General features: G+C 37.9%; 2 protein-coding genes across 5 annotated transcripts; both read right to left on the reverse strand.

Moving 5' to 3' along the window:
• Positions 1 to 2,186: 2,186 nt before the first annotated feature.
• On the reverse strand, positions 2,187 to 7,903 carry fuz (fuzzy planar cell polarity protein). 4 transcript variants are annotated; one of them, XM_079613598.1, is made up of 3 exons: positions 7,529 to 7,577; positions 7,396 to 7,412; positions 2,229 to 4,743 (listed from the first exon to the last, which is right to left on the reverse strand). In XM_079613598.1, the coding sequence occupies exon 3, from the start codon at positions 4,674 to 4,676 to the stop codon at positions 3,405 to 3,407; it is 1,272 nt and encodes a 423-aa protein (XP_079469724.1). In that variant the 5' UTR covers positions 4,677 to 4,743; positions 7,396 to 7,412; positions 7,529 to 7,577; the 3' UTR covers positions 2,229 to 3,404. The 4 variants fall into 4 exon arrangements, with proteins under 4 accessions (XP_079469721.1, XP_079469724.1, XP_079469722.1 ...); XM_079613595.1 differs by lacking the exons at positions 7,396 to 7,412; positions 7,529 to 7,577 and adding an exon at positions 7,673 to 7,903 and having other exon boundaries at positions 2,187 to 4,743; XM_079613596.1 differs by lacking the exon at positions 7,396 to 7,412 and having other exon boundaries at positions 7,529 to 7,771.
• Positions 7,904 to 8,509: 606 nt separating this feature from the next.
• On the reverse strand, positions 8,510 to 13,626 carry LOC306998160 (stress-associated endoplasmic reticulum protein 1). The gene is made up of 3 exons (XM_079612008.1): positions 12,583 to 13,626; positions 12,289 to 12,364; positions 8,510 to 9,351 (listed from the first exon to the last, which is right to left on the reverse strand). The coding sequence occupies exons 1-3, from the start codon at positions 12,661 to 12,663 to the stop codon at positions 9,311 to 9,313; spliced, it is 198 nt and encodes a 65-aa protein (XP_079468134.1). The 5' UTR covers positions 12,664 to 13,626; the 3' UTR covers positions 8,510 to 9,310.
• Positions 13,627 to 13,703: the final 77 nt, after the last annotated feature.

Raw genomic sequence — 13,703 nt, forward strand, 5'->3', positions numbered from 1 at the left:
AGCACAATGCTTATACTCCAGTTTCCTCATTACTCCAGTGCGAACTGCTCATCTATAGAAATTGTGCATATGCGGTAAAATATTTATGCACAATTGCCAAAGATCAATTCATGTGGACTCAGTGATAAACGTATCAGCTTTTTGTTTATTCCTCTTTGATGCCAATTTTGGTCCAGTCAAAAGTGTTGTGATCGTAATCAAGGTGGCTTGCCTTGGATGAATAGGCAAATAGTAGCACAGCCCTTCAATAAAAGTGTCTTAATTGCATGTATACATAGAGACACTATCTTATCCTACGCACCAGCTTAGAGATAAGATTTTTTGGTTGTACTATTTCTCTAAATGCAATATGTAATCTGTAATTACCTTTATTATACAATTAACCATTAACAGGCACCGAGGCTAATAAAGATTAATCCGAAGTTGAAGCTATGGTAAGTTAAGGACACAAGGCAATGCCTCCTGCTTGTATTCTGTTATATAACGTCTGATCTAATGCTCAAACTGGTTTTAATGAGACGAGGGCTCGGCAGTTGACAGTAATGTCTAAGGGGCCCCATAGGCTTCCATTGTAAGCACATTTCTATCCACGCATTGTCTTTGCAAACTGAGGCATGTCACAGATCTCATCTGGTTTTGAACCCGGATTATTTCCTTTAAGCAGAGATAATGAGACTGGGTGTGGCTGATTATTGATATAAAATGATCTCTTTTTTTAGTTTCTCAATTGTTGGGTGTAATGCTGGTCAACTTCTGTGCAGGTTGCACAATGCTATTTATATTTAAAACGAGATATAAATATACTATTAATTGCCTAAAATGTTCACGCAATGACACTCACTCCCGAAATGCTGTCTTCATTTTACCTGCTCATGCAGCGTGTTTAAGTAGCCTACGTCTTTGTCTACTCGCTCTTGCGTAAGACTGGTTTTCCTGCCAAGACGGAACACGAGATAAAACACCCTGCAATTAAACAATCTGGAGAAAAGATCTCAGAGAAAGAGAGTAGGACACACCACTTTGCACAAACTTCTTCCTCGCTTATCCACGCATCCCCCTCTTCTTCCCCCAAGTCAATGTTCACTAAGAGTGTTTGTAACACACATGATGTATCAATCTATCGTTTTTTTCCCTTTCATGTTTGGTGTCATTTTAAATGTCTCAGTGCGATTGGTAAAATGGTCTCAACTTCACCGCAGTCACTCATATTTTGAGAAAGACTGAAAGGAGAATCGTGTTCTGCTGTCGTAGGTTGTGGTGTCCCTTCAAGACATCTGATAATCATGTCTCCTCTCCCCCAAAACCAGGTGCAAGCCTTTGGGGCACATGGTTTCTCCCAAGGTGTTGTTCTCCATTCTCTCACCTGATGGAGTTTGGCTTGCTTGAGTTGCCACTGTCGCCTGGGGACACTTAATATTCAACAATATTATTGATCTGCCTGCATTGACAGCATTATATGAGAACTGAACTGAGCTGGATGATGACATCACTGCACTCTAAAAAATGCTGGGTTGTTTCAACACAATTTTGGGTCAAATATGGACAAACCCAAAAGTTGGGTTAAAAATGTAATTTAAAAATTTAACCCAACGGCTGGGTTTGTCTATATTTGACCCAAAATTGGGTTGAGTGTGTTTTCTCCAGAGCGGCTATATATAAATTAAGAACTTTTTTCTTTTTTTTTTACAACAAAAATGAACCATCACTGAACATACTTTGACTATGACATTTTCTTCTAGATCTGCTGTACAGCCGAAACAAACTTGCGTTATTTTCCTGTTATCACTGTATAAGCTTTGCAACAATCTGTACAAAAGCGCTATATAAATGAAGGTGACTTGATTTGAGTCAGAACTCACAAACCTCTGTGTGTGTCTCTACTGTCATGTATGCTTTTCTTTGTATTTTCTAATTTGTAATATTTAAACACATTGTGCTCATCTCATAGAACACACATAGTTGTGTGTGCACTACATGTACACTAGTTTAGCTTATTTTTATAACACACGACTGCTTTACTGTAAGTGTCGTGTGCAGCAGTACTTGGGTTAAAGGTAGTGGATGTTACGCATTCTAGACCGTGTGACTTGTGTAAAATTAGTATAACTGTAACACTGGAATTGTTCAGCAGTTTCAAGTTACACGTGAGAATATGCCGAACGTGTTCGTCTCGTATGTGGAACACTCTGGATTCTGCCGTCGGGCCGACAGGTGTTACACAAAAACACACAAATATCCAGAACTGTTTTTTTGGAACATAATAAGACTGGCCAGCAGAGGGAGTGGTTACAGAGAATTCAACTGACTTCAAAAAATTATTCATAAATCTGACTGTGGATCAGAACTAGTAAAAGCGGATTTAATGCTGGAACGCAGAATGATGTCATTTCCAAAAAGCAAAAATCTAAAGATGCATTTCAAACAATATACATTTATTCACACCACTAATAAACTTATTTATTCACCAGTGTCATTAAGTGAATATTAATATGCACAGCTTTCAAAAATGCATTCATGTTCAGTAACAATAACAAATCAAAGGTAGAATTTGGTCTCAGTGTGAATGCTACACATAAACAGTCATACAGTAGTTATTAAGAAGTGCTCCATATTTTGATTCACAGAATCTCGTTTGTTTAAATCCTGTTACTTTCTCAAGGAAATACTTGCGCTGTAACAATACAAAATGATATTGGCAACACTTAAAATAAGGTTCAATTTGTTAAGATTAATGCATTGTGCAAACTACATTATACACTGTATATTAATCAAGGTTAATGTTAATTTATAAATCTGCTATTGCTCATTCAACAACATTCATTAACAATGAACACGTTTCCAGTATGTATTAACCTAGGTTAATATTAATTTACAAATCTGCTATTGTTCACTGTTAATTGTTAAGTATTATTAATGCAGATATTAACATTCTAGCATTATAATGATCATTAGATGAACCAATATTAATAAAAAAGGACTATTCATGGTTAGTTTATGATACCTAATGCTAACCCTGTGGTAAAGTGTTACCAAAAAAATTATCCTTTTGATTAATACGCAACCAGGCACAAGTTTAACCATGAAGTTAAAGGGATAGTTCATCCAAAAATGAAAATTCTGTCATCTCACCCTCATTTTGTCCCAAACCTTTCTTACTTCTGTGAAACTTCTGCAAAATATCTTGGTGGGGAATGAAAATTAATGGGATAAAATGGTTTGGAAAAAAAAAGAAGATAAAAAACTATCTTCTTTAGCATTTCACAGAAAAAACAAAGTCAAACAGGTTACGCAACGACGTAGGTGAGAAAACAATGACAGAATTTACATTTTTTGAAGAGTTTTCCCTTTAATGCCAGATCTGTTGGTACCCGGTTAAGTAACCCATACAGGAGCAAAGCTACGTCTTAAAAAGCAGTCGCAGAAGTAATCGTTGAGAGAGTCTGTGTAGCGACAGTACGCAAGGCAAACGTCGGCACAGAGAGATCCATGAGGAGGAAGAGCTGGTGTTGGGGACTCTGCAGGCCGTAACACTTACACTCCTCAGTCACCAGGTAGCACTGCACCGGGACGTGGGTAAATCCCTGAGAGAAATCCTCAGAGGCTGACGAGACCGATGTCTCCTGCGAGGTAAAATATCGAGTCACGGCAAAAGTGTAAAAAAGCCGAAGGAGCTCCAAGCGCCTTCTTGATGAAAGGAGAGGTGTAGCCTCCGCTGGAGCCCCGCCGCGGACCCGAGGGCAGACGGTGACAGCGCGTCGAGATTCGCGGTTGATGAGCAGAAGAGCTTGGACGTCCCAGCGAAGGCTCACAGACGGAGGAAGAGTGGACCGGTCGGCCTGCTCCAAACAGCTGCGTAGATTCTCCACCAAAGTGGACCAAAAACGACTAACAAGCTCATTCTCGGCCTTGTACAAAGAGGGTTTGGGGCCACAGAGGACGCACACGTGAACCCCGGGGAGGAGCTGGAAACCGAGCAAGCGGATGGCGACGGTGGGACTCCCTTGGGGCAGGAAGACCGGGTAGTCACATGACGATGCATTAGAAAGCGAGTGCATCAGGATTGAGAGCACAACAACTTCCTGGGAAGTCAGTCGAGACCACCACTTCTCCGTGGCCTGCGCCACACGGCCGCGCACTAGCAGGCAGCCGAACTCGCTCTCCGCCGCTTGGGCGAAGGAGTCCAGGGCGTCCTGAAGCAAGGCGGAGGTGGAGGGAAGCAAGCAGTCGGCGCATCGCGTCAGATCTCCCATAAAGCCCTGCTCGTCGTTGACGCGCTCCAAGAGCGAGTCGAACAGGCGGTAGCAAGAGCGCAGCTCACGCTTCAACCGCTCCACGTTGCGTATGTTCGCCAGCTCATCCTGTCCCAGGACCAAGACCATGCAGTTCCACACGTTCTCCAGCAGGCGGCGCAACTGCAGCTCGCTGATGCCGGAGCCCCCGCCGCCACTCACCGCGATCAGCATCAGGCTCTCCTGGAAGACCTCCCAAACCACGCGGCTGCCCCGATCCGTCTCGCAGCTCGATAGCTGAGCCCCGTGGCCCGCGCCGAACATATGGACGCCGTTTAGGGAGCCGACGACGGAAAAGGGAAGCTGCTTGGTGGAGCCGCGCGAGAAGAGAGGGACCCCGCTGGAGGCTGTGAGGCACAGCAGTTGGAGGGTCTCGGCTTGCAGCATCGTGAGTGTGGACTGGGCTGGAGAGTGTCTCTAAACACCAGTCAGTGACGAAGACATCGTAAAAAGCCTTTAGGAGCAAAGACAAGAAATAAACACATGAGAAGTTCAGTATTGAACAAACACCTGTACTGAACACCTGTGTAGAGTAGGATGGGGGAATATGCAAGAACAATGTGCATTTACTTTTAGATTGAGACATATGTGGATATAAGTTTAGCATGTAGATGGTCATTACACATCAGTCAATGTGTTATTAAAGGAGTAGTTCAAATTTTTTAAATTAAAATTAGCCCATGATTTACTCACCCAAGCCATCCTAGCTGTATATGATTTTCTTCTTTCAGACGCATACAATCGGAGTTATATAAAAAAAAAAATATCCTGGCTCTTCCAAGTTTTATAATGGCAGTGAATTGCAACCAACAGATTGGAGCTCAAAAACGTGCATTCATCCACCATAAACAAACTCAAGACGGCTCCCTAAAGGCCTTCTGAAGCAAACCGATGAGATTGTGTAAGAAAAATATGAATATTTAACACGTTACGCCCGGCCAAAAGCAGTCTTCTTGCCCCTAATGCGCAACTAACAAAATTGATGACGTCGGAAGTAGCGTAGAGTGCATCATGGCGTAGCGTAACTATCAGCAGGACGTCGCATTACTCGCATGCCTTCGTTTGGCCGGAAGCTAGTTATTTTACTTTGTAGCGTGTTAAATATTCATATTTTTCTTACACAATCTCATCGGTTTGCTTCAGAAGGCCTTTATTAACCCACAGGAGCCGTCTTGAGTTTGTTTATGGTGGATGAATGCACGTTTTTGAACTCCAATCTGTTGGTTGCAATTCACTGCCATTATAAAACTTGGAAGAGCCAGGATATTTTTTTTTTATATATAACTCCGACCGATTGTATAATAATTCTTATTATCAAATATGTTGACAGTTGTGCTGCTGATTTATAATTTTATTTTATTTTGTGGAAACCATGATACACTACCATTTCAAAGGTTTGGGGTAAATAATATATGAATAATATGTGAAAAAGTATACTTTTATTAAGCAAGGATGCATTAACTTGATCAAAAGAGACAGTAAACTCATTTATAATGTTACAATTGATTTCTATTTAAAATAAATATGTTTGTTTTACCTTTCTATAAATCAAAAAATCCAGAAAAAAATTAATCAAGGTTTCCACAAGACAATTATAGCATGCAAAAAAATTGTTTTCAACATTGAGTAATGATGCTGAAAATTCAGTTTTGACATCAGAGGAATAAATTACATTTTAAATTATATTAAAAACAGAAAACCGCTATTTTTCCTGAAACAAGAAATTCATATACAGCTAGGATGGCTTGATGGTGAGTAAATCATGGGCTAATTTTCATTGTAAAGTGAACTAATCCTTTAAGGAAAATAAAGGGTAAGGGAAACATTAGTTATTTTACTCGTCATGGCACAAAATGTAAAATAATTTACCCCACCTTGGGCAAGAAACACTCCTGGGTAAACTTTTGCAGAATGTATAAATTACATGTTACGTACAAATTACACACGGCCACCACCATATCGGTCTCGGCCGATATATTTTCATTTTTAATGTTATCGTTATCGGCCTGATAAGAAAATGTGGCCGATAATTAATGGATTCTTTCCTTCCGCTAAGACACTTCAGATGCGCACTGTTCGCCATGACGGTTTTGAATTACTTGAAATATGATTGAAATCACTTCAAAAAAGGAAAATACAGTTCAGTGCAACATGCAGCGTAAGTCTTTCATATGGGCAACATAAAATTATAATTATAATATATTATAATTGTGTTCTTGGGACATGGCTTCTACTGGTGAGACTTGTTTTTACACACACACACACACACACACACACACACACACACACACACACACACACACACACACTCAAAATGTTTTTGAAAGAAGTCTCTTCTGCTCACCAAGGCTGTATTTATTTGATCGAAAATACAGTAAAAACAGTAATATTGTGAAATATTATTACAATTTAAAATAACTTTCTGTTTTAAAATGTAATTTATTCCTGTGATCAAAGCTGAATTTTCAGCATCATTACTCCACATGATCTTTCAGAAATCATTCTAATATGCTGATTTACTGCTCAAGAAACATTATTGTTGACAGTTGTGCTGCTGATTTATAATTTTATTGTATTTTGTGGAAACCATGATAGACTACCATTTCAAAGGTTTGGGGTAAATAATATATGAATAATATGTGAAAAAAACAACAACTTTTATTCAGCAAGGATGCATTAACTTGATCAAAAGAGACAGTAAACTAATTTATGTTACAATTGATTTCTATTTCAAATAAATGTTTTTTTTTTACCTTTCTATTAATCACGGTTTCCACAAAACAATTCTAGCATGCAAAAATGGTTTTCAACATTGATAAAATAATAATTTAGCACCAATAACAGAAAACAGCTATTATATATATTCATATATTATAATTTCAGTGTAGCAACACAATAAATTCAGATTGAATTATTTCACTATTGAAATAGGTTGTTAAGAAAAGAAAAGTTGTCTATGTACATCTAATTTGTCAAATCACACAAATGTTGATATCCAGATGAAATGACAAAATTAATTTGTGCTCATTAAAATTTAAATGTGCTGAGGTGAGATTTTGTGCCATATGATGATCAAGAGAGGGAAATACATCTTTCCCCAGCTTACCCGGCTAACTGGAAAATCTGGTCCGCATGCAAAACAGACACGGAAACGTTAGTTAACGTTACACATCTGCGACAAAATTACATTTGTTTGTTTGTCAGTGTAACGTAACTATGTAAACATATAACTTACTAACCTGCTAATGTGAGCGGACACATTCACAGACTGCTGTAACCAGCGTTAGTTCGCTTAAGTTTGACCAACGGTCTTCATACACGGAAATATGGAGTTAATAAGTTGGTAACTGGTAATAAGAAAATTAATGAATTGTTTGTCTTGCCTGAGTTGTAAACAGGTCTCCACAGCAACATCTCTGACGACAGCGGTTCCGCTCTTCTTCGTGGCCAATTAAAGTGATAGAGAACTGGTGGGTCTGTAGCGCCACCTTGCGGACACTCGAGTCGCGTCTAAAGCCAGTTCATACTATTCCTCTTGCTTCGGTTTAGAATTACTCAAAACTGAACTACGAGTACGTTTACCTGTTTAATGTATCCTTAATATTCTATGTTGTATTATACTTTAACAATCCTGAACAGTTTATAACCGACCATAGTTGGCTAACGATGCTTTTGGGAAACGCACCCCAGGTCAACGTGTGATGTGAGTGAGTGGAGGCTGGCTAATTTTCATATTCATATACTAAATGAGGCAAGGGTGTAGAGTTACATTCAATCTATTTTAAAAACGTTTAAATATGTAATTTTGGTGATCAAAGTTGATTTTTAGGGGATACAATTATCGGGGGACTTTAACTAACACCATCATTTTCAGCAATTCTTCATTCTAGTATCATTAAGTCACAACTGAGGGATTTCTTTAAATTAACAAGAACTAGCAATCAAAATCCACACTGAAGATTGCCTTATTTATACTGTCTGGATGCTTTACAACAGCATAATACCATGTTCATTAACAGTAAAAATAATATTGCTTCTATAATCAAATACAACGGTCTTTCAGTACTGAACATTTTAATCTTTACAAACTCTTATAAAATGTTACTTGTGTTGGAGCAGAATTTGTTCTACACTGAAATTCAAGTATTACTTAAAGGGATAATTCACCCAAAAATGACTCACCCTCAAGTTGTTCTAAACCTGTATGAGTTTCTTTCTTCTGTTGAACACAAAAGAAGATATTTTTGAAGAATATAGTCGACGGCACACATCGACTTCCATGTTATTATATTTTTCTACTGTGGAAGTCAATGGGTGCCGTTAACGGTCTGGTAACCAACATTAACATTTTATTTTACATCCAGCTCTTTGTTTCTCTTCCTCCATTATGCTATCATGACACATGACTATAACATCCTCTGAGAAAAAAACTCATTTTATTACGGTAAAGAGTACCACAATGTGCCAGAGAACTACATTATCCAGGCTGAAATGTCATATTCTGGAAGAAAGGAGGCAGCTATTAAATTACTAAGAAAACAAGTAAAAAAAAGAAAAGAAGAAAAACTAATTATACGAGGTGTGATTTAGATGAGCTGACTGGCTTTTCATTCGAAATATCCTGTGGAAACTACAAAATGGTTGATTGTTTTGGGGGTATAAAAAAACAAAAACAAAAAAACAATAACATTAAATCAGTTTTGCACAATTATTTCAGGAATGATCGAGAAGTCAGGCATTACAAATCACATCACTCCTTGCGACATCAAGATTGTTACATTACATCAAAGTATAGATTGACAGAAGATAACATTACAATTGATCGGAATGCAATTTTATGGCTTTTTGATTTTTTTTTCTTCATTAAAAAGGCACCAGAGAGGAATGACAGACTTGCACCTCACAGAAGAAGATAAATCAATAAAATCAACAAAAAGCCTTTCAGAAAAGCTACTTGGCAAAGTCGGGTGCAGTGTGTGGAAGTGGCCAGGAGTGGAGAGTTGAGGCATCATCGGCCCTCTTTACATGCCCATTCGAATGCTCTGAATGATCTGGAATATTGCTGAGGAGAGACACACAAAAAACAAGTTGAGGAGAAAAAATATTGATAACCAGAACTTTGTGAAAACAAGGTTTATAACAACATAAGTGCAAGCTTTATTGGTTTATAATGGGACATTATAATGGGCCCCTCACAAAAGTAAACAGATTTTTCACAAAGAGTGTCATCATTAACAGATGCTTTCTGGATCTAATCAGATAAAGAGTGCAAAATCATCCATGTCACAAAAAGTTAGGTCAGGCAAACAGAGAGCAAGATGACCCCGAAAACATGGGACGAAAAACGTCATTCGTTCAATGCAAACAGATTCCCAAAGCACACGGGGTGAAGAGCTGGAAGAAACCAGTGTCAGAGCAAGTGCCAAACTACAGGAGTTTTAAAATCTTAACCCATTCTGAAATCTGGTTGCATCACGCACATAAGGAGCATCTTCACAGATATTAAATCAATTATAGCACCAACACTGTAACAAAATATTTTCATAATTCATCACAACTTTTATTTTGTCAAATTAACTTATATTCACTAAAGCTGTTCGGATGACATATTTTGAGTTTCTGTTGATTAAACTAATCACTTCCTTTGAATTAACTCAAATATTTCGTTTCAGTGAACTCAGAATATGAGTTCTCAGTTCACTGAATAGGCAGGCCGATGTTATCGTCCGATATTAGGCATTTTCCAAACTATTGGTATCGGCATTTATAATGGCCGATAAATAATTTATTTATTTTTAAATGCAGTGATTACGCGTTCATGTAACATGTAAGGCTGGCGCTGCCAATAAAGCACCAAAAATCTGTCACAAAGAACTGGCAAAAGTAATGGTTATGAAGAAGTCAAATATAGCAAGGAGACATTTTAATTGTTTATTAATAAGATGCTGACTCGCGATCTTCGCAACGCGCCAGAGAGAAATGCACATTTCATACAGATTATATAAGAAGAGAGCAGTCGGTTTTCTTTCATTTTGAATTGTTCTGTGTAAAAGTAGACATTTCAACATAGACATATTTTGTGAGGCAAGTAGGCTACCTTATACGCGGAGTTTCGGTTCATTTATGAGACGAGCTCCAGTTCACGCGCCGGCGCCTCGGTGTCATGATTATCTATTGTCTGCTATATTTACTTCTTATTTATTAATTCCAGGCAATTGGTTGATGAAACAGTGATTAAAATTAAGATACAATTAATACGAAACGAAATTCACTTTAAAGAAAGGCGTTGTGCTTTCTTTTGTTATTGTGTTTTTGTACAAAGGACTTTAAGTTTCATATCTTAAGTTGGTATTTTTATATATTTATTAGAACTTTAATATGTTTTGATGTTCCTCTGTCCTGTTGTGATAATAAAACAAACAAGTTTATTTTTAAACTGCATTATATTATTTTAGTGAGGCTGAGGACTCTACAAATAACTAATGTTAGGGACATCTGTTTGTTTTGTTCCCCATTTCTGGATTAAAAAAAATATATCAAAATATCAGATTTTTAAAATCACCAAATATTTGTATTGGTATCAGCCTTAAATATCCTTTATCGGTCAGGCTCTACTTCAGATATTTATCCTTGTTTTTCGCTGACGTAATCATCCTGATTTAAAATCCTATCAAACATGTTTGATAAAATGGTGACGACCCCGATGTGTTCGCGAGCAGATCGGGAGGTCTAAGGTTTGATCTGTAAATGCCGAACATTACCAGATAATCTGGGCCGAACATCGCAACCAACCGATGCCCTGGACGTGATTTTTTCTCTCTGAATGTCGGGAGGGGTAGATCGGGCATAAATCAGCCTGAAACATCTATAGTCTGAGCTTGGCTTAAACAACCGATAAAAACTGATAACACAGGCTCATCCGGGTAACTGTCACTGAAGTCGGTGCTTTACACTTGCTAGGAATGTTTTTTCCTCACGGAAGTTTTGCGTTTGGTGAGCTAATAAAATATTAAAACTCAAATCAATATTTTGTGTAGTTATTTAATTTTGTCATCCGGTATCGCTGATTCACTCTCTCGGTTTCATAGAAACGCAGCTACTGCCATTTTGCGACTACTGTTTTGTACACTGTAATGGGTTATTATAAGATAAAAAAACAGGTACGATCTTTACACAATTATCTCATATCATCAATATTTCTTATTCCCATAATTATTTATGTGGTGAAATGCTGTGTAATAAGTGGTATGATTGAATACCGTATCCCTTAAATGTCCGTCTAGTTTGAACTTGCCGCGCTAGCAACTGTTCTCTCAGCGGAAACTTTGTGTTTAAAGACCTAGTAAAATATTTCAACTCAAGTCAATATTTCATGTCCGATTATTTACTTATGTGGCAAGTAGCCGTGTAATAAACTGGATAATGTAATTCCAGCTGGTTGTTTTCGCAAAATAAACCCCTTCAGGCTGATGCAAGACTCCTGATCACTCTGTCGGGGTTTATTCTGCGATAAAAAAAAACGTCTGGATGTACATTATCCAGACCCTTACACTTTATTTTTTTTATGTGCACGGATAAATCCTTTATGATAAATTCTGCATTATTCAATAAAGAATTGTATATTTTGATTTCATGTTGACTTTAGACAGTGTTGTTGTTGGCAATGTTCTTCAATGCTGTTTTGAGAGTAGCAACACCTGCAAATCCACGTGTGTTCCCCATGAAAATGAGCAGATAAAGTCATGCTATCAGTCCAGCCTTGTCCATGTAAATAGTGTGCATTATTATCTCGGCCTTCACAAGGTTTCACAGTGTGAGTGTGCCAAAAAAAAAAAGTTGAGTGGAGGTCAGCTTTGTCTACATATCTTGGACTCAATAAAAAGTGCAACACCAGCTCGTAGGCTATATAAACAAATGGTATTCAAATTAACGTTTTTATTATTTGGTCTACGACATGACAGATCACTTGTTAATCTTTTGTATTGGTAAGTTCACTCACCTGAGCCGCAAACAACAAAGATGAAGAGTGCCAAGAGCCACGGTCCCACCGACACTTTCTCATCACTCACGGTTCTCTGTGTGAATTCACATTCAAATCAGTTGCAATCGCGCATTATAGTAACGTTAGTGCAGTGGGCTTCAGCATACTGCAGTATAAGGACAGTATTTCGATACAAAGAACGACAAACCATAACTTCAATTTATTAAAATGAACCAGCCATGTTACATTACATTAAGCTCATTTCTCTTCTGCGGTTACACTGTCGAAGATCGGGAAGAGACATCATCATACCGTCGATTTGACGTTGCCTCTCTGGGTGATGTTTTTGCTGTGTTTCTCGTTGGCCATACGGATCCTCTGTTTGGCGACCATCGTTGCAATTGCTGCTGGTGTGTTGTAAAAAGTGAGCTGGTCACAGTCACAAATATGACGGACACAACACAAACTACTAGTGAGGATGAAGAGAAAACTACGTCGATTTTTGTCTACGTCCTCAGAATGTAAGCTCCGCCCACACCGGAAGATCGCAAATGGACTGATGATGATGCTTTGGACCAGCCCGCTTTTTGTAAAACGCTGATAATAAAGGTCAACGCTAAATTACTTAGTAAATTCTTAATTATTTACTAAGTTTATTAAGTTCAGTTTTTAAAAATCGGTACCGATCTTGCATAGTGTGGTCATACACTTATATAAATAGTTAATATCAAGACCTTGGGTTGGCAGCCTTGTATTCTTGCAAAAAAAATCCTGCTTTTTCTTATTTTATATTACATTACATGTAAATAATGGATATGTGGCGTAAAACAGTCAAAAGTGTAACATTTCTAGAAAAAACAAATACAAATGCTCATATCCGGTTTGTTAACGGTTTGTTCTTTTGAGTCGAATCTTTTTAATGAATCGATTGAACTGGGTTGCAAAAAACATAGATATACATAATAAAGGCCTTTATTATGTATGTCTATGGCAAAAACAGCCTGAATTGTCCCAGTGGGTATTGGTCATAGTATTGGGACAGGCCTCTTTCACGATTCGGACGGAATCTGAGATTTTCAGAGAACAATTCACCGATTTAAAGAACCGTCTCTTGTCCTCGCAATGAGCCGAGAAGCGAGTTGATTCACTGTAGCCTATGGTTGATGAAAATGACTTTATGTTAAATACCAGTCAAAAGTCTGGAATAGTTCAGGTTAAATTGCACAATAATTGCATAATCACATTCACGATATTACTGTTTTACTGTATTTTATCAAATAAGTGCAGCCTTTGGTGAGCATCAGACTTTTTTCAAAAACTTAATTATTCCAAACTTTTTGGCCGGTAGTGTTGTTTGCAATTAACTAAACGGAGACGTTTGAATTTACAACTAGATAAAACAAATTTTCAAGACGACGGACTTTGATGTTGGC

This window comes from Phoxinus phoxinus, assembly GCF_949152265.1.
Source record: "Phoxinus phoxinus genome assembly, chromosome: 5".
In the NCBI taxonomy this organism is placed as follows: domain Eukaryota; kingdom Metazoa; phylum Chordata; class Actinopteri; order Cypriniformes; family Leuciscidae; genus Phoxinus; species Phoxinus phoxinus.

Bases quoted from the DNA above. Each gene is read 5' to 3' on its own strand.
- LOC306998160 (XM_079612008.1), bottom strand. From the start codon at position 12,663: ATGGTCGCCAAACAGAGGATCCGTATGGCCAACGAGAAACACAGCAAA. The intron at 12,365-12,582 runs GTATGATGATGT...GAATTCACACAG, and splicing joins GAGGCAACGTCAAATCGACG to AGAACCGTGAGTGATGAGAA. The intron at 9,352-12,288 runs GTGAGTGAACTT...GTCTCTCCTCAG, and splicing joins CTTTGTTGTTTGCGGCTCAG to CAATATTCCAGATCATTCAG.
- fuz (XM_079613595.1), bottom strand. From the start codon at position 4,676: ATGCTGCAAGCCGAGACCCTCCAACTGCTGTGCCTCACAGCCTCCAGC.